At 53.0% G+C, this 24,321-nt stretch overlaps 1 protein-coding gene across 14 annotated transcripts in view; it reads left to right on the forward strand.

Moving 5' to 3' along the window:
• The window catches only part of scrib (scribble planar cell polarity protein), a 482,984-nt gene that overhangs the window by 164,258 nt on the left and 294,405 nt on the right, over positions 1 to 24,321 (forward strand). For all 14 annotated transcript variants that reach the window (XM_041183767.1, XM_041183772.1, XM_041183773.1 and 11 more), the window contains one exon: positions 2,468 to 2,584. In XM_041183767.1, the coding sequence (XP_041039701.1) occupies positions 2,468 to 2,584 (117 nt within the window). The remainder of the gene's footprint in view (positions 1 to 2,467; positions 2,585 to 24,321) is intronic.

Below are 24,321 nucleotides of genomic sequence, written 5' to 3' on the forward strand. Positions count from 1 at the left end.
GAGTTGCTACAGTGCATCTTGTAGATGGTAAGATCATTTTATAATAAATATATAAATATAATAAATGTTATAACTCTTATAATAAATATCAATATATGTTTACGTAGCTTGTGATACATTTCATTTATCTCATGATAGATCTCACCAGAGAAAAGTTGGTGACCCCTCTTGTAGATGGTACATCCCCGCTGCCATTGTGTGTTGGTGGTGGAGGTGGTGAATGTTTGTGGATAATGTGCCAATCAAGCAGGCTTATTTTTTATTCATTCACGGGGTGTGGGTGTCGCAGGCTAGGCCAGCATTTATTGCCCATCCCTAATTGCCCTTGTTCAGAGGGCATTTAAGAGTCAACCACATTGCTGTGGGTCTGGAGTCAAGTGCATTCCAGGTAAGGATAGCAGATTTCCTTCTCTAAAGGACATTAGTGAACAAGATGGGTTTTAGACTTTAGACTTTTAATTCCAGATTTTTATTCAATTCAAATTCCGCCATCTGTCCCCAGAGCATTATGCTGGGTCTCTGGATTGCTAGTCCAGCCACAATACCACCATCGGGAGCCATCGCCTCCCCACAGGCTGCTTTGTGCTGGACGGTGTCAAGCTTCTTGAGTGTTGTGGGAGCTGCACTCATCCAGGCAAGTGGGGAGTATTCCATCACACTCCTGACTTGTGCCTTGTAGATGGTGGACAGGCTCTGGGGAGTCAGGAGGTAAGTTACTCACCATTGGGTTCCCAGCCTCCGACCTGCTCTTGTAGCCACAGTATTTATATGGCTAGTCCAGTTCAGTTTCTGGTCAATGGTAACTCCCAGGATGTTGATAGCAGGGGATTCAGCGTTGGTAATGCCATTAAATGTCAAGGGAGATGGTTGGATTCTCTCTTGTTGGAGATGGTCATTGCCTGACACTTGTGTGGAGCGAATGTTACTTGCCACTTGCCAGCCCAAGCCTGGATATTGTCCAGGTCCCCTCCAAGTCACTCACCATCCTGACTTGGAAATATATCACCATTCCTTCACTGTCGCTGGGTCAAAATCCTGGAACTCCCTCCCTAACAGCACTGTGGGTGTACCTACACCACATGGACAGCAGCGGTTCAAGAAGGCAGCTCACCACCACCTTCGCAAGGGGCAACTAGTGATGGGCAATAAATGCTGGGCCCAGCCAGCAAAGCCCATATCCCATGAATGAATAAAAACAAGATTTCGTAGTGGTTTGATACAGTTGAATGGCTTGTTAGGCTATTTCACAGGGCAGTGAAGAGTCAACCACATTGCTGTGGATCTGGATTTCCTTCCCTAAAGGGCATTAGTGACCCAGGTGAGGTTTTATGATAATCAGCAATAGTTTCGTGGTCACCATTTGACTAGCTTTTTGATTCCAGATTCATTAATTGAATTTAAAATCAACCAGCTCCCATGGTGTGAGTTGAAGCCTTGCCCCAGAACATTAGCCTGTGTCTCTGGTTTACTGGCCAAGTGACATTGTCACTGTGCCGCCACCTTCCCCATTGTGGTGGCCATGATTTTTTTCTTAATCCATTCACAATGTGTGGGCATTGCTGGCTAGGCCAGCGTTTATTGCCCAGCCCAAATTGCCTTTTAGAAGGTGGTGGTCAGCTGCTTCTTGAACCTCTGCAGTCCATGTGTTGTCAGTACACCTCCAGTGCTGTTAGGAAGGATTTTGACCCAGCGATAGTGAAGGAATGACAATATCGTTTCAAGTCAGGATGGTGAGTGTCTTGGAGGGGAATTGCAGGTGGTGGTGTTCCCAGGCCCCTGATGTCAGAGGATCCTTGGTAAGTTGGTGCAGTGCATCTTGTAGATGTCAACTATCAATCGGTAACATGTGCACCTCCTAGGCAGAATGTTGTGGACTCAAGTTATACTCTGACTAGAGCAGAAAAATTGAGGCTGACAATCTAGTGATGGATTGCTACCTTGTCAGGGGTGCCATCTTTCAGAGGAGATGTTAAACCAAGGTCCCATCTACCTTCCGATGTTGACATAAAATACTCCGCAGCTACTGTTTTGAGGAAGAGCAAGGGAGGCATCCCTGTATCCAGGGCAATACTTACCTCTCAAACAACATCACAAAAGCAGATTATCATGGATGACAACAACACTGAAAGCTTGACACAATCCAGGACAAAAGCAGCCCGCTTGATTGGCACCCCATACACCACCTCAAACATTCATTCCCTCCACCACCGACGCACAGTAACAACAGTGTGTGTACCATCTACAAGATGCACTGCAGGAACTCACCAAGGCTCTTTCAACAGCACCTTCCAAACCCACAACCACTACCATCTAGAAGGACAAGGGCAGCAGATAGATGGGAACACCACCACCTGGTGGCCCGGCTGGGCGAGTGCATGGAGGGGGGAGGTGTTGAGGGTATTTCTTAATTTGAGCAGTGAAAAGCTCCTGATTAAATGCCTCAGCCTCTTGTTGTCGTGTCCCACAGGAGATCCGGATTGAGAAGCTGCCGGGGGAGAAGTTGGGGATCAGTATCCGTGGGGGAGCCAAAGGCCACCCTGGAAATCCACTCGATTCGACAGATGAAGGGATATTTATTTCAAAGGTACTGAATCATCAGGCAAGCTAGGCCCAGACTGGGCTGCAGTGCGATGGGTTTGACTGTGCCACTGACTGAACAGGCAACTCCCTGTGTTGTCCCTGTCTCTGACTGAACAAGCAACTCCGGGTTCTCCCTGTCACTGACTGAACAGGCAACTCCGTCTGTTCTCCCTGGCACTGACTGAACAGGCAACTCCGTCTGTTCTCCCTGTCACTGACTGAACAGGCAACTCCGTCTGTTCTCCCTGTCACTGACTGAACAGGCAACTCCGTCTGTTCTCCCTGTCACTGACTGAACAGGCAACTCCGTCTGTTCTCCCTGTCACTGACTGAACAGGCAACTCCGTCTGTTCTCCCTGTCACTGACTGAACAGGCAACTCCGTCTGTTATCCCTGTCACTGACTGAACAGGAAACTCCGTCTGTTATCCCTGTCACTGACTGAACATGCAACTCCGTCTGTTCTCCCTGTCACTGACTGAACAGGCAGCTCCCTGTGTTCTCCCTGTCACTGACTGAACAGGAAACTCCGTGTGTTCTCCCTGTCACTGACTGAACAGGAAAGTCACTGTGTTCTCTCTGTCACTGACTGAATAGGAAACTCCGTCTGTTCTCCCTGTCACTGACTGAACAGGCAACTCCGTCTGTTCTCCCTGTCACTGACTGAACAGGCAACTCCGTCTGTTCTCCCTGTCACTGACTGAACAGGCAACTCCGTCTGTTCTCCCTGTCACTGACTGAACAGGCAACTCCGTCTGTTCTCCCTGTCACTGACTGAACAGGCAACTCCGTCTGTTCTCCCTGTCACTGACTGAACAGGCAACTCCGTCTGTTCTCCCTGTCACTGACTGAACAGGAAACTCCGTGTGTTCTCCCTGTCACTGACTGAACAGGCAACTCACTGTGTTCTCCCTGTCACTTTCTGAACAGGAAACTCTGTGTTCTCCCTGTCACTGACTGAACAGGCAACTCCCTGTGTTCTCCCTGTCACTGACTGAACAGGAAACTCCGTGTTCTCCCTGTCACTGACTGAACAGGCAACTCCCTGTGTTCTCTCTGTCACTGACTGAACAGGAAACTCACTGTGTTCTCTCTGTCACTGACTGAATAGGAAACTCCGTCTGTTCTCCCTGTCACTGACTGAACAGGCAACTCCGTCTGTTCTCCCTGTCACTGACTGAATAGGAAACTCACTGTGTTCTCTCTGTCACTGACTGAATAGGAAACTCCGTCTGTTCTCCCTGTCACTGACTGAACAGGCAACTCCGTCTGTTCTCCCTGTCACTGACTGAACAGGCAACTCCGTCTGTTCTCCCTGTCACTGACTAAGGTCAGGGCACAGAACCAGGATCTTCCCACATCTCATCTCACTTGGTAATTTGTATGTGACAATCCATGCAATAGTTGATGGCTTATTTGGTCATGATGTGCCTCACAGCTGAGCACAACAGCTGCATAGGCTCACAGACCCCCCGGACACAAGCTCCCAGACCGCCCCCCCCCCCCCGCCACCAGTTACAGGCTTGCGGCCCCCCTTACCCCTGGTTACAGGCTCGCGGGCCCACCTCACCCCGGTTACAGGTTCACATTCCAGGATGAGCTTGAGAATAAACAATAACACAATCTTGATTCGCTTTCCCTCTCCATCAGGCAGTGGTGCTGTGGCCAATTAGTACCATGCTGCAGCCAATTAATTAACTCAATCCCAATAGAGCTCAAGTTCAGTGCAGCTAGAGCTGGGATTCAGTGTCATGGGGACTCAGTGCAGACAGAGCTGGGGTTCAGTGTCATGGGGACTCAGTGCAGATAGAGCTGGGGTTCAGTGTCGTGGGGACTCAGTGCAGATAGAGCTGGGGTTCAGTGTCGTGGGGACTCAGTGCAGATAGAGCTGGGGTTCAGTGTCGTGGGGACTCAGTGCAGATAGAGCTGGGGTTCAGTGTCATGGGGACTCAGTGCATATAGAGCTGGGATTCAGTGTCGTGGGGACACAGTGCAGATAGAGCTGGGGTTCAGTGTCGTGGGGACTCAGTGCAGATAGAGCTGGGGTTCAGTGTCATGGGGACACAGTGCTGATAGAGCTGGGGTTCAGTGTCGTGGGGACAGAGTGCAGATAGAGCTTGGGTTCAGTGTTGTTGGAACACAGTGCAGATAGAGCTGGGGTTCAGTGTCGTGGGGACTCAGTGCAGATAGTGCTGGGGTTCAGTGTCGTGGGGACACAGTGCAGATAGAACTGGGGTTCAGTGTCGTGGGTACACAGTGCAGATAGAGCTGGGGTTCAGTGTCGTGGGGACACAGTGCAGATAGAGCTGGGGTTCAGTGTCGTGGGGACACAGTGCAGATAGAGCTGGGGTTCAGTGTTGTGGGGACACAGTGCAGATAGAGCTGGGGTTCAGTGTCATGGGGACTCAGTGCATATAGAGCTGGGATTCAGTGTCGTGGGGACACAGTGCAGATAGAGCTGGGGTTCAGTGTAGTGGGGACTCAGTGCAGATAGAGCTGGGGTTCAGTGTCGTGGGGACTCAGTGCAGATAGAGCTGTGGTTCAGTGCCATGGGGACTCAGTGCATATAGAGCTGGGATTCAGTGTCGTGGGGACACAGTGCAGATAGAGCTGGGGTTCAGTGTCATGGGGACTCAGTGCAGATAGAGCTGGGGTTCAGTGTCATGGGGACACAGTGCTGATAGAGCTGGGGTTCAGTGTCGTGGGGACAGAGTGCAGATAGAGCTTGGGTTCAGTGTTGTTGGGACACAGTGCAGATAGAGCTGGGGTTCAGTGTCGTGGGGACTCAGTGCAGATAGTGCTGGGGTTCAGTGTCGTGGGGACACAGTGCAGATAGAGCTGGGGTTCAGTGTCGTGGGTACACAGTGCAGATAGAGCTGGGGTTCAGTGTCGTGGGGACACAGTGCAGATAGAGCTGGGGTTCAGTGTCGTGGGGACACAGTGCAGATAGAGCTGGGGCTCAGTGTCGTGGGGATTCAGTGCAGATAGAGCTGGGGTTCAGTGTCATGGGGACTCAGTGCATATAGAGCTGGGATTCAGTGTCGTGGGGACACAGTGCAGATAGAGCTGGGGTTCAGTGTAGTGGGGACACAGTGCAGATAGAGCTGGGGTTCAGTATAATGGAGACTCAGTGCAGATAGAGCTGGGGTTCAGTGTCGTGAGGACTCAGTGCAGATAGAGCTGGGATTCAGTGTCATGGGGACTCAGTGCAGATTGAGCTGGGGTTCATTGTCGTAGGGACTCATTGCAGATAGAGCTGGTGATCAGTATAATGGGTACTCAGTGCAGATCGAGCTGGGATTCAGTGTCATGGGGACTCAGTGCCGATAGAGCTGTGGTTCAGTATAATGGGTACAAAGTGCAGATAGAGATGGGGTTCAGTGTCGGGGGGATACAGTGCAGATAGCGCTGGTGTTCAGTATAATTGAGGCTCAGTGCAGATAGAGCTGGGGTTCAGTGTCGTGGGGACTCAGTGCAGATAGAGCTGGTGTTCAGTGTCGTGGGGAATCAGTGCAGATAGAGCTGGGGTTCAGTGTCGTGGGGACACAGTGCAGATAGAGCTGGGGTTCAGTATAATGGGGTCAGTGCAGATAGAGCCGGGATTCAGTGTCGTGGGGACTTAGTGCCGATAGAGCTGTGGTTCAGTATAATGGGTACAAAGTGCAGATAGAGTTGGGGTTCAGTGTCGGGGGGACACAGTGCAGATAGCGCTGGTGTTCAGTATAATGGAGACTCAGTGCAGATAGAGCTGGGGTTCAGTGTCATGGGGACTCAGTGCAGATAGCGCTGGGGTTCAGTGTCGTGGGGACTCAGTGCACATAGAGCTGGGGTTCAGTATAATGGGGACTCAGTGCAGATAGAGCTGGGATTCAGTGTCATGGGGACTCAGTGCCGATAGAGCTGGGGTTCAGTGTCATGGGGACTCAGTGCAGATAGAGCTGGGGTTCAGTGTCGTGGGGACTCTGTGCATATTGAGCTGGGGTTCAGTGTCGTGTTGACACAGTGCAGATAGAGCTGGGGTTCAGTGTCGTGTTGACACAGTGCAGATAGAGCTGGGTTTCAGTGTCGTGGGCACTCAGTGCAGATATAGCTGGGATTCAGTGTCATGGGGATCAGTGCAGATAGAGCTGGGGTTCAATGTGATGGGGACTCAGTGCAGATAGAGCTGGGATTCAGTGTCATGGGGACTCTGCAGATAGAGCTGGGATTCAGTGTCATGGGGACTCAGTGCAGACAGGGCTGGGGTTCAGTGTCGTGGGGATGCAGTGCAGATATAGCTGGGGTTCTGTGTCGTGGGGACGCAGTGTAGATGGAGCTGGTGTTCAGTGTCGTGGGGACTCAGTGCAGATAGAGCTGCGGTTCAGTGTCGTGGAGACACAGTGCAGATAGAGCTGGGGTTCAGTGTCGTTGGGACTCAGTGCAGATATAGCTTGTGTTCAGTGTCGTGGGGACACAGTGCAGATAGAGCTGGGGTTCAGTATAATGGAGACTCAGTGCAGATAGAGCTGGGATTCAGTGTCATGGGGTCTCTGTGCAGATAGAGCTGGGGTTCATTTGCGTGTGGACTCAGTGCAGATAGAGCTGGGATTCAGTATCGTGGGGACTCAGTGCCGATAGAGCTCGAGTTCAGTATAATGGGGACTTCGTGCAGATATAGCTGGGGTTCAGTGTCCGGGTGACAAGTGCAGATTGAGCTGGGGTTCAGTATACTGGAGACTCAGTGCAGATAGAGCTGGGGTTCAGTGTCATGGGGACTCAGTGCAGATAGAGCTGGGGTTCAGTGTCGTTGGGACTCAGTGCAGATAGAGCTGGGGTTCAGTATAATGGGGACTCAGTGCAGATAGAGCTGGGATTCAGTGTCGTGGGATTCAGTGCTGATGGATCTGGGTTTCAGTGTCGTGGGGATAAATTGCAGATATAGCTGGAGTACTGTGTCATGGGGACGCAGTGCCGATAGAGCTGGTGTTCAGTGTCGTGGGGACTCTGTGCAGATGGAGCTGGGGTTCAGTGTCGTTGCAACACGGTGCAGATAGAGCTGGGGTTCAGTGTCGTGGGGACTCAGTGCAGATAGAGCTGGGGTTCAGTGTCGTGGGGACACAGTGCAGATAGAGCTGGGGTTCAGTATAATGGAGACTCAGTGCCGATCGAGCTGGGGTTCAGTGTAGTGGGGACTCAGTGCAGATCGAGCTAGGGCTCAGTGTCGTGGGGACTCAGTGCAGATAGGGCTGGGTTTCCGTGTCGTGGGGATGCTGTGCAGATATAGCTGAGGTTCTGTGTCGTGGGGACGCAGTGCAGATAGAGCTGGTGTTCAGTGTCGTGGGGACACAGTGCAGATAGAGCTGGGGTTCAGTGTCATGGGGACACAGTGCAGATAGAGCTGGGGTTCAGTATAATGGAGACTCAGTGCAGGTAGACCTGGGGTTCAGTGTCGTGGGGACTCAGTGCAGATAGAGCTGGGGTTCAGTGTCGTGAGGAGTCAGTGCAGATAGAGCTGGGATTCAGTGTCATGGGGACTCAGTGCAGATTGAGCTGGGGTTCATTGTCGTAGGGACTCATTGCAGATAGAGCTGGTGATCAGTATAATGGGTACTCAGTGCGGATCGAGCTGGGATTCAGTGTCGTGGGGTCTCAGTGCCGATAGAGCTGTGGTTCAGTACAATGGGTACAAAGTGCGGATAGAGATGGGGTTCAGTGTCGGGGGGATACAGTGCAGATAGCGCTGGTGTTCAGTATAATGGAGACTCAGTGCAGATAGAGCTGGGGTTCAGTGTCGTGGGGACTCTGTGCAGATAGCGCTGGGGTTCAGTGTCATGGGGACACTGTGCAGATAGAGGCGGGGTTCAGTATAATGGAGACTCAGTGCAGATAGAGCTGGGATTCAGTGTCGTGGGGACTCAGTGCCGATAGATGTGGGGTTCAGTATAATGGGTACAACGTGCAGATAGAGTTGGGGGTCAGTGTCCGGGTGAAACAGTGCAGATAGAGGTGGTGTTCAGTGTAATGGAGACTCAGTGCAGATAGAGCTGGGGTTCAGTGTCGTTGGGACTCAGTGCAGACAGGGCTGGGGATCAGTGTCGTGGGGACTCAGTGCAGATAGAGCTGGCATTCAGTATAATGTTGTCTCAGTGCAGATAGAGCTGGGATTCAGTGTCGTGGGATTCAATGCTGATGGATCTGGGTTTCAGTGTCGTGGGGATAAAGTGCAGATATAGCTGGGGTTCTGTGTCATGGGGACGCAGTGCCGATAGAGCTGGTGTTCAGTGTCGTGGGGACTCAGTGCAGGTGGAGCTGGGGTTCAGTGTCGTTGGGACACGGTGCAGATAGAGCTGGGGTTCAGTGTCGTGGGGACTCAGTGCAGATAGAGCTGGGGTTCAGTGTCGTGGGGTCACAGTGCAGATAGAGCTGGGGTTCAGTATAATGGAGACTCAGTGCAGATCAGGCTGGGGTTCAGTGTCGTGGGGACTCAGTGCAGATCGAGCTGGGGTTCAGTGTCGTGGGGACTCAGTGCAGATAGGGCTGGGTTTCCGTGTCGTGGGGATGCTGTGCAGATATAGCTGAGGTTCTGTGTCGTGGGGACGCAGTGCAGATAGAGCTGGTGTTCAGTGTCGTGGGGACTCAGTGCAGATAGAGCTCGGGTTCAGTGTCGTGGGGACACAGTGCAGATAGAGCTGGTGTTCAGTGTCGTGGGGACACAGTGCAGATAGAGTTGGGGTTCAGTGTCGTGGGGACACTGTGCAGATAGATCTGGGGTTCAGTATAATGGGGACTCAGTGCAGATAGAGCTGGGATTCAGTGTCGTGGGGACTTAGTGCAGATAGAGCTGTGGTTCAGTATAATGGGTACAAAGTGCAGATAGAGATGGGGTTCAGTGTCGGGGGGACACAGTGCAGATAGCGCTGGTGTTCAGTATAATGGAGACTCAGTGCAGATAGCGCTGGGGTTCAGTGTCGTGGGGACTCAGTGCAGATAGCGCTGGGGTTCAGTGTCGTGGGGAGTCAGTGCACATAGAGCTGGGGTTCAGTGTAATGGGGACTCAGTGCAGATAGAGCTGGGGTTCAGTGTTGTGGGCAATTAGTGCAGATAAAGCTGGGGTTCAGTGTCATGGGGACACTGTGCAGATAGAGGTGGGGTCCAGTATAATGGAGACTCAGTGCAGATAGAGCTGGGATTCAGTGTCATGGGGACTCAGTGCCGATAGAGCTGGGGTTCAGTGTCATGGGGACTCAGTGCAGATAGAGCTGGTGTTCAGTGTCATGCTTACTCTGTGCATATAGAGCTGGGGTTAAGTGTCGTATGGACACAGTGCAGATAGAGCTGGGGTTCAGTGTCGTGTGGACACAGGGCAGATAGAGCTGGGGTTCAGTGTCATGCTGACTCTGTGCATATAGAGCTGGGGTTAAGTGTCGTATGGACACAGTGCAGATAGAGCTGGGGTTCAGTGTCGTGTGGACACAGGGCAGATAGAGCTGGGGTTCAGTGTCGTGGGGACTCAGTGCAGATAGCGCTGGGGTTCAGTGTCGTGGGGAGTCAGTGCACATAGAGCTGGGGTTCAGTATAATGGGGACTCAGTGCAGATAGAGCTGGGGTTCAGTGTTGTGGGCAATTAGTGCAGATAAAGCTGGGGTTCAGTGTTATGGGGACACTGTGCAGATAGAGGTGGGGTCCAGTATAATGGAGACTCAGTGCAGATAGAGCTGGGATTCAGTGTCATGGGGACTCAGTGCCGATAGAGCTGGGGTTCATTGTCATGGGGACTCAGTGCAGATAGAGCTGGGGTTCAGTGTCATGGGGACTCAGTGCCGATAGAGCTGGGGTTCAGTGTCATGGGGACTCAGTGCAGATAGAGCTGGGGTTCAGTGTCATGCTGACTCTGTGCATATAGAGCTGGGGTTAAGTGTCGTATGGACACAGTGCAGATAGAGCTGGGGTTCAGTGTCGTGTGGACACAGTGCAGATAGAGCTGGTTTTCAGTGTCGTGGGCACTCAGTGCAGATAGAGCTGCGATTCAGTGTCATGGGGATCAGTGCAGATAGAGCTGGGGTTCAATGTCGTGGGGACTCAGTGCAGATAGAGCTGGGCTTCAGTGTCATGGGGACTCAGTGCCGATAGAGCTGGGGTTCAGTGTCATGGGGACTCAGTGCAGATAGAGCTGGGGTTCAGTGTCATGCTGACTCTGTGCATATAGAGCTGGGGTTAAGTGTCGTATGGACACAGTGCAGATAGAGCTGGGGTTCAGTGTCGTGTGGACACAGGGCAGATAGAGCTGGGGTTCAGTGTCATGCTGACTCTGTGCATATAGAGCTGGGGTTAAGTGTCGTATGGACACAGTGCAGATAGAGCTGGGGTTCAGTGTCGTGTGGACACAGGGCAGATAGAGCTGGGGTTCAGTGTCGTGGGGACTCAGTGCAGATAGCGCTGGGGTTCAGTGTCGTGGGGAGTCAGTGCACATAGAGCTGGGGTTCAGTATAATGGGGACTCAGTGCAGATAGAGCTGGGGTTCAGTGTTGTGGGCAATTAGTGCAGATAAAGCTGGGGTTCAGTGTTATGGGGACACTGTGCAGATAGAGGTGGGGTCCAGTATAATGGAGACTCAGTGCAGATAGAGCTGGGATTCAGTGTTATGGGGACTCAGTGCCGATAGAGCTGGGGTTCATTTGCGTGTGGACTCAGTGCAGATAGAGCTGGGATTCAGTATCGTGGGGACTCAGTGCCGATAGAGCTCGAGTTCAGTATAATGGGGACTTCGTGCAGATATAGCTGGGGTTCAGTGTCCGGGTGACAAGTGCAGATTGAGCTGGGGTTCAGTATACTGGAGACTCAGTGCAGATAGAGCTGGGGTTCAGTGTCATGGGGACTCAGTGCAGATAGAGCTGGGGTTCAGTGTCGTTGGGACTCAGTGCAGATAGAGCTGGGGTTCAGTATAATGGGGACTCAGTGCAGATAGAGCTGGGATTCAGTGTCGTGGGATTCAGTGCTGATGGATCTGGGTTTCAGTGTCGTGGGGATAAATTGCAGATATAGCTGGAGTACTGTGTCATGGGGACGCAGTGCCGATAGAGCTGGTGTTCAGTGTCGTGGGGACTCTGTGCAGATGGAGCTGGGGTTCAGTGTCGTTGCAACACGGTGCAGATAGAGCTGGGGTTCAGTGTCGTGGGGACTCAGTGCAGATAGAGCTGGGGTTCAGTGTCGTGGGGACACAGTGCAGATAGAGCTGGGGTTCAGTATAATGGAGACTCAGTGCCGATCGAGCTGGGGTTCAGTGTAGTGGGGACTCAGTGCAGATCGAGCTAGGGCTCAGTGTCGTGGGGACTCAGTGCAGATAGGGCTGGGTTTCCGTGTCGTGGGGATGCTGTGCAGATATAGCTGAGGTTCTGTGTCGTGGGGACGCAGTGCAGATAGAGCTGGTGTTCAGTGTCGTGGGGACACAGTGCAGATAGAGCTGGGGTTCAGTGTCATGGGGACACAGTGCAGATAGAGCTGGGGTTCAGTATAATGGAGACTCAGTGCAGGTAGACCTGGGGTTCAGTGTCGTGGGGACTCAGTGCAGATAGAGCTGGGGTTCAGTGTCGTGAGGAGTCAGTGCAGATAGAGCTGGGATTCAGTGTCATGGGGACTCAGTGCAGATTGAGCTGGGGTTCATTGTCGTAGGGACTCATTGCAGATAGAGCTGGTGATCAGTATAATGGGTACTCAGTGCGGATCGAGCTGGGATTCAGTGTCGTGGGGTCTCAGTGCCGATAGAGCTGTGGTTCAGTACAATGGGTACAAAGTGCGGATAGAGATGGGGTTCAGTGTCGGGGGGATACAGTGCAGATAGCGCTGGTGTTCAGTATAATGGAGACTCAGTGCAGATAGAGCTGGGGTTCAGTGTCGTGGGGACTCTGTGCAGATAGCGCTGGGGTTCAGTGTCATGGGGACACTGTGCAGATAGAGGCGGGGTTCAGTATAATGGAGACTCAGTGCAGATAGAGCTGGGATTCAGTGTCGTGGGGACTCAGTGCCGATAGATGTGGGGTTCAGTATAATGGGTACAACGTGCAGATAGAGTTGGGGGTCAGTGTCCGGGTGAAACAGTGCAGATAGAGGTGGTGTTCAGTGTAATGGAGACTCAGTGCAGATAGAGCTGGGGTTCAGTGTCGTTGGGACTCAGTGCAGACAGGGCTGGGGATCAGTGTCGTGGGGACTCAGTGCAGATAGAGCTGGCATTCAGTATAATGTTGTCTCAGTGCAGATAGAGCTGGGATTCAGTGTCGTGGGATTCAATGCTGATGGATCTGGGTTTCAGTGTCGTGGGGATAAAGTGCAGATATAGCTGGGGTTCTGTGTCATGGGGACGCAGTGCCGATAGAGCTGGTGTTCAGTGTCGTGGGGACTCAGTGCAGGTGGAGCTGGGGTTCAGTGTCGTTGGGACACGGTGCAGATAGAGCTGGGGTTCAGTGTCGTGGGGACTCAGTGCAGATAGAGCTGGGGTTCAGTGTCGTGGGGACACAGTGCAGATAGAGCTGGGGTTCAGTATAATGGAGACTCAGTGCAGATCAGGCTGGGGTTCAGTGTCGTGGGGACTCAGTGCAGATCGAGCTGGGGTTCAGTGTCGTGGGGACTCAGTGCAGATAGGGCTGGGTTTCCGTGTCGTGGGGATGCTGTGCAGATATAGCTGAGGTTCTGTGTCGTGGGGACGCAGTGCAGATAGAGCTGGTGTTCAGTGTCGTGGGGACTCAGTGCAGATAGAGCTCGGGTTCAGTGTCGTGGGGACACAGTGCAGATAGAGCTGGTGTTCAGTGTCGTGGGGACACAGTGCAGATAGAGTTGGGGTTCAGTGTCGTGGGGACACTGTGCAGATAGATCTGGGGTTCAGTATAATGGGGACTCAGTGCAGATAGAGCTGGGATTCAGTGTCGTGGGGACTTAGTGCAGATAGAGCTGTGGTTCAGTATAATGGGTACAAAGTGCAGATAGAGATGGGGTTCAGTGTCGGGGGGACACAGTGCAGATAGCGCTGGTGTTCAGTATAATGGAGACTCAGTGCAGATAGCGCTGGGGTTCAGTGTCGTGGGGACTCAGTGCAGATAGCGCTGGGGTTCAGTGTCGTGGGGAGTCAGTGCACATAGAGCTGGGGTTCAGTGTAATGGGGACTCAGTGCAGATAGAGCTGGGGTTCAGTGTTGTGGGCAATTAGTGCAGATAAAGCTGGGGTTCAGTGTTGTGGGCAATTAGTGCAGATAGAGCTGGGGTTCAGTGTCATGCTGACTCTGTGCATATAGAGCTGGGGTTAAGTGTCGTATGGACACAGTGCAGATAGAGCTGGGGTTCAGTGTCGTGTGGACACAGGGCAGATAGAGCTGGGGTTCAGTGTCATGCTGACTCTGTGCATATAGAGCTGGGGTTAAGTGTCGTATGGACACAGTGCAGATAGAGCTGGGGTTCAGTGTCGTGTGGACACAGGGCAGATAGAGCTGGGGTTCAGTGTCGTGGGGACTCAGTGCAGATAGCGCTGGGGTTCAGTGTCGTGGGGAGTCAGTGCACATAGAGCTGGGGTTCAGTATAATGGGGACTCAGTGCAGATAGAGCTGGGGTTCAGTGTTGTGGGCAATTAGTGCAGATAAAGCTGGGGTTCAGTGTTATGGGGACACTGTGCAGATAGAGGTGGGGTCCAGTATAATGGAGACTCAGTGCAGATAGAGCTGGGATTCAGTGTTATGGGGACTCAGTGCCGATAGAGCTGGGGTTCATTTGCGTGTGGACTCAGTGCAGATAGAGCTGGGATTCAGTATCGTGGGGACTCAGTGCCGATAGAGCTCGAGTTCAGTATAATGGGGACTTCGTGCAGATATAGCTGGGGTTCAGTGTCCGGGTGACAAGTGCAGATTGAGCTGGGGTTCAGTATACTGGAGACTCAGTGCAGATAGAGCTGGGGTTCAGTGTCATGGGGACTCAGTGCAGATAGAGCTGGGGTTCAGTGTCGTTGGGACTCAGTGCAGATAGAGCTGGGGTTCAGTATAATGGGGACTCAGTGCAGATAGAGCTGGGATTCAGTGTCGTGGGATTCAGTGCTGATGGATCTGGGTTTCAGTGTCGTGGGGATAAATTGCAGATATAGCTGGAGTACTGTGTCATGGGGACGCAGTGCCGATAGAGCTGGTGTTCAGTGTCGTGGGGACTCTGTGCAGATGGAGCTGGGGTTCAGTGTCGTTGCAACACGGTGCAGATAGAGCTGGGGTTCAGTGTCGTGGGGACTCAGTGCAGATAGAGCTGGGGTTCAGTGTCGTGGGGACACAGTGCAGATAGAGCTGGGGTTCAGTATAATGGAGACTCAGTGCCGATCGAGCTGGGGTTCAGTGTAGTGGGGACTCAGTGCAGATCGAGCTAGGGCTCAGTGTCGTGGGGACTCAGTGCAGATAGGGCTGGGTTTCCGTGTCGTGGGGATGCTGTGCAGATATAGCTGAGGTTCTGTGTCGTGGGGACGCAGTGCAGATAGAGCTGGTGTTCAGTGTCGTGGGGACACAGTGCAGATAGAGCTGGGGTTCAGTGTCATGGGGACACAGTGCAGATAGAGCTGGGGTTCAGTATAATGGAGACTCAGTGCAGGTAGACCTGGGGTTCAGTGTCGTGGGGACTCAGTGCAGATAGAGCTGGGGTTCAGTGTCGTGAGGAGTCAGTGCAGATAGAGCTGGGATTCAGTGTCATGGGGACTCAGTGCAGATTGAGCTGGGGTTCATTGTCGTAGGGACTCATTGCAGATAGAGCTGGTGATCAGTATAATGGGTACTCAGTGCGGATCGAGCTGGGATTCAGTGTCGTGGGGTCTCAGTGCCGATAGAGCTGTGGTTCAGTACAATGGGTACAAAGTGCGGATAGAGATGGGGTTCAGTGTCGGGGGGATACAGTGCAGATAGCGCTGGTGTTCAGTATAATGGAGACTCAGTGCAGATAGAGCTGGGGTTCAGTGTCGTGGGGACTCTGTGCAGATAGCGCTGGGGTTCAGTGTCATGGGGACACTGTGCAGATAGAGGCGGGGTTCAGTATAATGGAGACTCAGTGCAGATAGAGCTGGGATTCAGTGTCGTGGGGACTCAGTGCCGATAGATGTGGGGTTCAGTATAATGGGTACAACGTGCAGATAGAGTTGGGGGTCAGTGTCCGGGTGAAACAGTGCAGATAGAGGTGGTGTTCAGTGTAATGGAGACTCAGTGCAGATAGAGCTGGGGTTCAGTGTCGTTGGGACTCAGTGCAGACAGGGCTGGGGATCAGTGTCGTGGGGACTCAGTGCAGATAGAGCTGGCATTCAGTATAATGTTGTCTCAGTGCAGATAGAGCTGGGATTCAGTGTCGTGGGATTCAATGCTGATGGATCTGGGTTTCAGTGTCGTGGGGATAAAGTGCAGATATAGCTGGGGTTCTGTGTCATGGGGACGCAGTGCCGATAGAGCTGGTGTTCAGTGTCGTGGGGACTCAGTGCAGGTGGAGCTGGGGTTCAGTGTCGTTGGGACACGGTGCAGATAGAGCTGGGGTTCAGTGTCGTGGGGACTCAGTGCAGATAGAGCTGGGGTTCAGTGTCGTGGGGACACAGTGCAGATAGAGCTGGGGTTCAGTATAATGGAGACTCAGTGCAGATCAGGCTGGGGTTCAGTGTCGTGGGGACTCAGTGCAGATCGAGCTGGGGTTCAGTGTCGTGGGGACTCAGTGCAGATAGGGCTGGGTTTCCGTGTCGTGGGGATGCTGTGCAGATATAGCTGAGGTTCTGTGTCGTGGGGACGCAGTGCAGATAGAGCTGGTGTTCAGTGTCGTGGGGACTCAGTGCAGATAGAGCTCGGGTTCAGTGTCGTGGGGACACAGTGCAGATAGAGCTGGTGTTCAGTGTCGTGGGGACACAGTGCAGATAGAGTTGGGGTTCAGTGTCGTGGGGACACTGTGCAGATAGATCTGGGGTTCAGTATAATGGGGACTCAGTGCAGATAGAGCTGGGATTCAGTGTCGTGGGGACTTAGTGCAGATAGAGCTGTGGTTCAGTATAATGGGTACAAAGTGCAGATAGAGATGGGGTTCAGTGTCGGGGGGACACAGTGCAGATAGCGCTGGTGTTCAGTATAATGGAGACTCAGTGCAGATAGCGCTGGGGTTCAGTGTCGTGGGGACTCAGTGCAGATAGCGCTGGGGTTCAGTGTCGTGGGGAGTCAGTGCACATAGAGCTGGGGTTCAGTGTAATGGGGACTCAGTGCAGATAGAGCTGGGGTTCAGTGTTGTGGGCAATTAGTGCAGATAAAGCTGGGGTTCAGTGTCATGGGGACACTGTGCAGATAGAGGTGGGGTCCAGTATAATGGAGACTCAGTGCAGATAGAGCTGGGATTCAGTGTCATGGGGACTCAGTGCCGATAGAGCTGGGGTTCAGTGTCATGGGGACTCAGTGCAGATAGAGCTGGTGTTCAGTGTCATGCTTACTCTGTGCATATAGAGCTGGGGTTAAGTGTCGTATGGACACAGTGCAGATAGAGCTGGGGTTCAGTGTCGTGTGGACACAGGGCAGATAGAGCTGGGGTTCAGTGTCATGCTGACTCTGTGCATATAGAGCTGGGGTTAAGTGTCGTATGGACACAGTGCAGATAGAGCTGGGGTTCAGTGTCGTGTGGACACAGGGCAGATAGAGCTGGGGTTCAGTGTCGTGGGGACTCAGTGCAGATAGCGCTGGGGTTCAGTGTCGTGGGGAGTCAGTGCACATAGAGCTGGGGTTCAGTATAATGGGGACTCAGTGCAGATAGAGCTGGGGTTCAGTGTTGTGGGCAATTAGTGCAGATAAAGCTGGGGTTCAGTGTTATGGGGACACTGTGCAGATAGAGGTGGGGTCCAGTATAATGGAGACTCAGTGCAGATAGAGCTGGGATTCAGTGTCATGGGGACTCAGTGCCGATAGAGCTGGGGTTCATTGTCATGGGGACTCAGTGCAGATAGAGCTGGGGTTCAGTGTCATGGGGACTCAGTGCCGATAGAGCTGGGGTTCAGTGTCATGGGGACTCAGTGCAGATAGAGCTGGGGTTCAGTGTCATGCTGACTCTGTGCATATAGAGCTGGGGTTAAGTGTCGTATGGACACAGTGCAGATAGAGCTGGGGTTCAGTGTCGTGTGGACACAGTGCAGATAGAGCTGGTTTTCAGTGTCGTGGGCACTCAGTGCAGATAGAGCTGCGATTCAGTGTCATGGGGATCAGTGCAGATAGAGCTGGGGTTCAATGTCGTGGGGACTCAGTGCAGATAGAGCTGGGCTTCAGTGTCATGGGGACTCAGTGCCGATAGAGCTGGGGTTCAGTGTCATGGGGACTCAGTGCAGATAGAGCTGGGGTTCAGTGTCATGCTGACTCTGTGCATATAGAGCTGGGGTTAAGTGTCGTATGGACACAGTGCAGATAGAGCTGGGGTTCAGTGTCGTGTGGACACAGGGCAGATAGAGCTGGGGTTCAGTGTCATGCTGACTCTGTGCATATAGAGCTGGGGTTAAGTGTCGTATGGACACAGTGCAGATAGAGCTGGGGTTCAGTGTCGTGTGGACACAGGGCAGATAGAGCTGGGGTTCAGTGTCGTGGGGACTCAGTGCAGATAGCGCTGGGGTTCAGTGTCGTGGGGAGTCAGTGCACATAGAGCTGGGGTTCAGTATAATGGGGACTCAGTGCAGATAGAGCTGGGGTTCAGTGTTGTGGGCAATTAGTGCAGATAAAGCTGGGGTTCAGTGTTATGGGGACACTGTGCAGATAGAGGTGGGGTCCAGTATAATGGAGACTCAGTGCAGATAGAGCTGGGATTCAGTGTTATGGGGACTCAGTGCCGATAGAGCTGGGGTTCATTGTCATGGGGACTCAGTGCAGATAGAGCTGGGGTTCAGTGTCATGGGGACTCTGCATATAGAGCTGGGGTTCAGTGTCGTGTGGACACAGTGCAGATAGAGCTGGTTTTCAGTGTCGTGGGCACTCAGTGCAGATAGAGCTGCGATTCAGTGTCATGGGGATCAGTGCAGATAGAGTTGGGGTTCAATGTCGTGGGGACTCAGTGCAGATAGAGCTGGGCTTCAGTGTCATGGGGACTCAGTGCAGACAGGGCTGGGGTTCAGTGTCGTGGGGATGCAGTGCAGATATAGCTGAGGTTCTGTGTCGTGGGGACGCAGTGCAGATAGAGCTGGTGTTCAGTGTCGTGGGGACTCAGTGCAGATAGAGCTGGGGTTCAGTGTCGTGGGGACACAGTGCAGATAGAGCTGGGGTTCAGTGTCATGGGGACACAGTGCAGATAGAGTTGGGGTTCAGTATAATGGAGACTCAGTGCAGGTAGACCTGGGGTTCAGTGTCGTGGGGACTCAGTGCAGATAGAGCTGGGGTTCAGTGTCGTGAGGAGTCAGTGCAGATAGAGCTGGGATTCAGTGTCATGGGGACTCAGTGCAGATTGAGCTGGGGTTCATTGTCGTAGGGACTCATTGCAGATAGAGCTGGGATTCAGTGTCATGGGGTCTCTGTGCAGATAGAGCTGGGGTTCATTTGCGTGTGGACTCAGTGCAGATAGAGCTGGGATTCAGTATCGTGGGGACTCAGTGCCGATAGAGCTCGAGTTCAGTATAATGGGGACTTCGTGCAGATATAGCTGGGGTTCAGTGTCCGGGTGACAAGTGCAGATTGAGCTGGGGTTCAGTATACTGGAGACTCAGTGCAGATAGAGCTGGGGTTCAGTGTCATGGGGACTCAGTGCAGATAGAGCTGGGGTTCAGTGTCGTTGGGACTCAGTGCAGATAGAGCTGGGGTTCAGTATAATGGGGACTCAGTGCAGATAGAGCTGGGATTCAGTGTCGTGGGATTCAGTGCTGATGGATCTGGGTTTCAGTGTCGTGGGGATAAATTGCAGATATAGCTGGAGTACTGTGTCATGGGGACGCAGTGCCGATAGAGCTGGTGTTCAGTGTCGTGGGGACTCTGTGCAGATGGAGCTGGGGTTCAGTGTCGTTGCAACACGGTGCAGATAGAGCTGGGGTTCAGTGTCGTGGGGACTCAGTGCAGATAGAGCTGGGGTTCAGCGTCGTGGGGACACAGTGCAGATAGAGCTGGGGTTCAGTATAATGGAGACTCAGTGCAGATCGAGCTGGGGTTCAGTGTAGTGGGGACTCAGTGCAGATCGAGCTAGGGCTCAGTGTCGTGGGGACTCAGTGCAGATAGGGCTGGGTTTCCGTGTCGTGGGGATGCTGTGCAGATATAGCTGAGGTTCTGTGTCGTGGGGACGCAGTGCAGATAGAGCTGGGGTTCAGTGTCATGGGGACACAGTGCAGATAGAGCTGGGGTTCAGTATAATGGAGACTCAGTGCAGGTAGACCTGGGGGTTCAGTGTCGTGGGGACTCAGTGCAGATAGAGCTGTGGTTCAGTGTCGTGAGGAGTCAGTGCAGATAGAGCTGGGATTCAGTGTCATGGGGACTCAGTGCAGATTGAGCTGGGGTTCATTGTCGTAGGGACTCATTGCAGATAGAGCTGGTGATCAGTATAATGGGTACTCAGTGCGGATCGAGCTGGGATTCAGTGTCGTGGGGTCTCAGTGCCGATAGAGCTGTGGTTCAGTACAATGGGTACAAAGTGCAGATAGAGATGGGGTTCAGTGTCGGGGGGATACAGTGCAGATAGCGCTGGTGTTCAGTATAATGGAGACTCAGTGCAGATAGAGCTGGGGTTCAGTGTCGTGGGGACTCTGTGCAGATAGCGCTGGGGTTCAGTGTCGTGGGGACACTGTGCAGATAGAGGTGGGGTTCAGTATAATGGAGACTCAGTGCAGATAGAGCTGGGATTCAGTGTCGTGGGGACTCAGTGCCGATAGATGTGGGGTTCAGTATAATGGGTACAACGTGCAGATAGAGTTGGGGGTCAGTGTCCGGGTGAAACAGTGCAGATAGAGGTGGTGTTCAGTGTAATGGAGACTCAGTGCAGATAGAGCTGGGGTTCAGTGTCGTTGGGACTCAGTGCAGACAGGGCTGGGGTTCATGTGTCGTGGGGACTCAGTGCAGTTGGAGCTGGGGTTCAGTAATATGGGGACTCAGTGCAGATAGGGCTGGGGTTCAGTAATATGGGGACTCAGTGCAGATAGGGCTGGGGTTCAGTGTCGTGGGGACTCAGTGCAGATAGAGCTGGAATTCAGTATAATGTTGTCTCAGTGCAGATAGAGCTGGGATTCAGTGTCGTGGGATTCAGTGCTGATGGATCTGGGTTTCAGTGTCGTGGGGATAAAGTGCAGATATAGCTGGGGTTCTGTGTCATGGGGACGCAGTGCCGATAGAGCTGGTGTTCAGTGTCGTGGGGACTCAGTGCAGGTGGAGCTGGGGTTCAGTGTCGTTGGGACACGGTGCAGATAGAGCTGGGGTTCAGTGTCGTGGGGACTCAGTGCAGATAGAGCTGGGGTTCAGTGTCGTGGGGACACAGTGCAGATAGAGCTGGGGTTCAGTATAATGGAGACTCAGTGCAGATCAGGCTGGGGTTCAGTGTCGTGGGGACTCAGTGCAGATAGCGCTGGGGTTCAGTGTCGTGGGGAGTCAGTGCACATAGAGCTGGGGTTCAGTATAATGGGGACTCAGTGCAGATAGAGCTGGGGTTCAGTGTTGTGGGCAATTAGTGCAGATAAAGCTGGGGTTCAGTGTTATGGGGACACTGTGCAGATAGAGGTGAGGTCCAGTATAATGGAGACTCAGTGCAGATAGAGCTGGGATTCAGTGTCATGGGGACTCAGTGCCGATAGAGCTGGGGTTCATTGTCATGGGGACTCAGTGCAGATAGAGCTGGGGTTCAGTGTCATGGGGACTCTGCATATAGAGCTGGGGTTCAGTGTCGTGTGGACACAGTGCAGATAGAGCTGGTTTTCAGTGTCGTGGGCACTCAGTGCAGATAGAGCTGCGATTCAGTGTCATGGGGATCAGTGCAGATAGAGCTGGGCTTCAGTGTCATGGGGACTCAGTGCAGACAGGGCTGGGGTTCAGTGTCGTGGGGATGCAGTGCAGATATAGCTGAGGTTCTGTGTCGTGGGGACGCAGTGCAGATAGAGCTGGTGTTCAGTGTCGTGGGGACTCAGTGCAGATAGAGGTGGGGTTCAGTGTCGTGGGGACACAGTGCAGATAGAGCTGGGGTTCAGTGTCATGGGGACACAGTGCAGATAGAGCTGGGGTTCAGTATAATGGAGACTCAGTGCAGGTAGACCTGGGGTTCAGTGTCGTGGGGACTCAGTGCAGATAGAGCTGGGGTTCAGTGTCGTGAGGAGTCAGTGCAGATAGAGCTGGGATTCAGTGTCATGGGGACTCAGTGCAGATTGAGCTGGGGTTCATTGTCATAGGGACTCATTGCAGATAGAGCTGGTAATCAGTATAATGGGTACTCAGTGCGGATCGAGCTGGGATTCAGTGTCGTGGGGTCTCAGTGCCGATAGAGCTGTGGTTCAGTACAATGGGTACAAAGTGCAGATAGAGATGGGGTTCAGTGTCGGGGGGATACAGTGCAGATAGCGCTGGTGTTCAGTATAATGGAGACTCAGTGCAGATAGAGCTGGGGTTCAGTGTCGTGGGGACTCTGTGCAGATAGCGCTGGGGTTCAGTGTCGTGGGGACTCAGTGCAGATAGAGCTGGGGTTCAGTATAATGGGGACTCAGTGCAGATAGAGCTAGGGTTCAGTGTTGTGGGCACTTAGTGCAGATAAAGCTGGGGTTCAGTGTCATGGGGACACTGTGCAGATAGAGGTGGGGTTCAGTATAATGGAGACTCAGTGCAGATAGAGCTGGGATTCAGTGTCATGGGGACTCTGTGCCGATAGATGTGGGGTTCAGTATAATGGGTACAACGTGCAGATAGAGTTGGGGGTCAGTGTCCGGGTGAAACAGTGCAGATAGAGGTGGTGTTCAGTGTAATGGAGACTCAGTGCAGATAGAGCTGGGGTTCAGTGTCGTTGGGACTCAGTGCAGATCGTGCTGGGGTTCAGTGTCGTGGGGACTCAGTGCAGATAGAGCTGGGGTTCAGTATAATGGGGACTCAGTGCAGTTGGAGCTGGGGTTCAGTAATATGGGGACTCAGTGCAGATAGGGCTGGGGTTCAGTGTCGTGGGGACTCAGTGCAGATAGAGCTGGGATTCAGTATAATGTTGTCTCAGTGCAGATAGAGCTGGGATTCAGTGTCGTGGGATTCAGTGCTGATGGATCTGGGTTTCAGTGTCGTGGGGATAAAGTGCAGATATAGCTGGGGTTCTGTGTCATGGGGACGCAGTGCCGATAGAGCTGGTGTTCAGTGTCGTGGGGACTCAGTGCAGGTGGAGCTGGGGTTCAGTGTCGTTGGGACACGGTGCAGATAGAGCTGGGGTTCAGTGTCGTGGGGACTCAGTGCAGATAGAGCTGGGGTTCAGTGTCGTGGGGACACAGTGCAGATAGAGCTGGGGTTCAGTATAATGGAGACTCAGTGCAGATCAGGCTGGGGTTCAGTGTCGTGGGGACTCAGTGCCGATCGAGCTGGGGTTCAGTGTCGTGGGGACTCAGTGCAGATAGGGCTGGGTTTCCGTGTCGTGGGGATGCTGTGCAGATATAGCTGAGGTTCTGTGTCGTGGGGACGCAGTGCAGATAGAGCTGGTGTTCAGTGTCGTGGGGACTCAGTGCAGATAGAGCTCGGGTTCAGTGTCGTGGGGACACAGTGCAGATAGAGCTGGTGTTCAGTGTCGTGGGGACACAGTGCAGATAGAGCTGGGGTTCAGTGTCGTGGGGACACTGTGCAGGTAGAGCTGGGGTTCAGTATAATGGAGACTCAGTGCAGATCAGGCTGGGGTTCAGTGTCGTGGGGACTCAGTGCAGATCGAGCTGGGGTTCAGTGTCGTGGGGACTCAGTGCAGATAGGGCTGGGTTTCCGTGTCGTGGGGATGCTGTGCAGATATAGCTGAGGTTCTGTGTCGTGGGGACGCAGTGCAGATAGAGCTGGTGTTCAGTGTCGTGGGGACTCAGTGCAGATAGAGCTGGGGTTCAGTGTCGTGGGGACACAGTGCAGATAGAGCTGGTGTTCAGTGTCGTGGGGACACAGTGCAGATAGAGCTGGGGTTCAGTGTCGTGGGGACACTGTGCAGATAGAGCTGGGGTTCAGTATAATGGGGACTCAGTGCAGATAGAGCTGGGATTCAGTGTCGTGGGGACTTAGTGCCGATAGAGCTGTGGTTCAGTATAATGGGTACAAAGTGCAGATAGAGATGGGGTTCAGTGTCGGGGGGATACAGTGCAGATAGCGCTGGTGTTCAGTATAATGGAGACTCAGTGCAGATAGAGCTGGGGTTCAGTGTCGTGGGGACTCTGTGCAGATAGCGCTGGGGTTCAGTGTCGTGGGGACTAAGTGCAGATAGAGCTGGGGTTCAGTATAATGGGGACTCAGTGCAGATAGAGCTAGGGTTCAGTGTTGTGGGCACTTAGTGCAGATAAAGCTGGGGTTCAGTGTCATGGGGACACTGTGCAGATAGAGGTGGGGTTCAGTATAATGGAGACTCAGTGCAGATAGAGCTGGGATTCAGTGTCATGGGGACTCTGTGCCGATAGATGTGGGGTTCAGTATAATGGGTACAACGTGCAGATAGAGTTGGGGGTCAGTGTCCGGGTGAAACAGTGCAGATAGAGGTGGTGTTCAGTGTAATGGAGACTCAGTGCAGATAGAGCTGGGGTTCAGTGTCGTTGGGACTCAGTGCAGATCGTGCTGGGGTTCAGTGTCGTGGAGACTCAGTGCAGATAGAGCTGG

This window comes from Carcharodon carcharias, chromosome 3 (assembly GCF_017639515.1).
Source record: "Carcharodon carcharias isolate sCarCar2 chromosome 3, sCarCar2.pri, whole genome shotgun sequence".
Lineage (NCBI taxonomy): Eukaryota > Metazoa > Chordata > Chondrichthyes > Lamniformes > Lamnidae > Carcharodon > Carcharodon carcharias.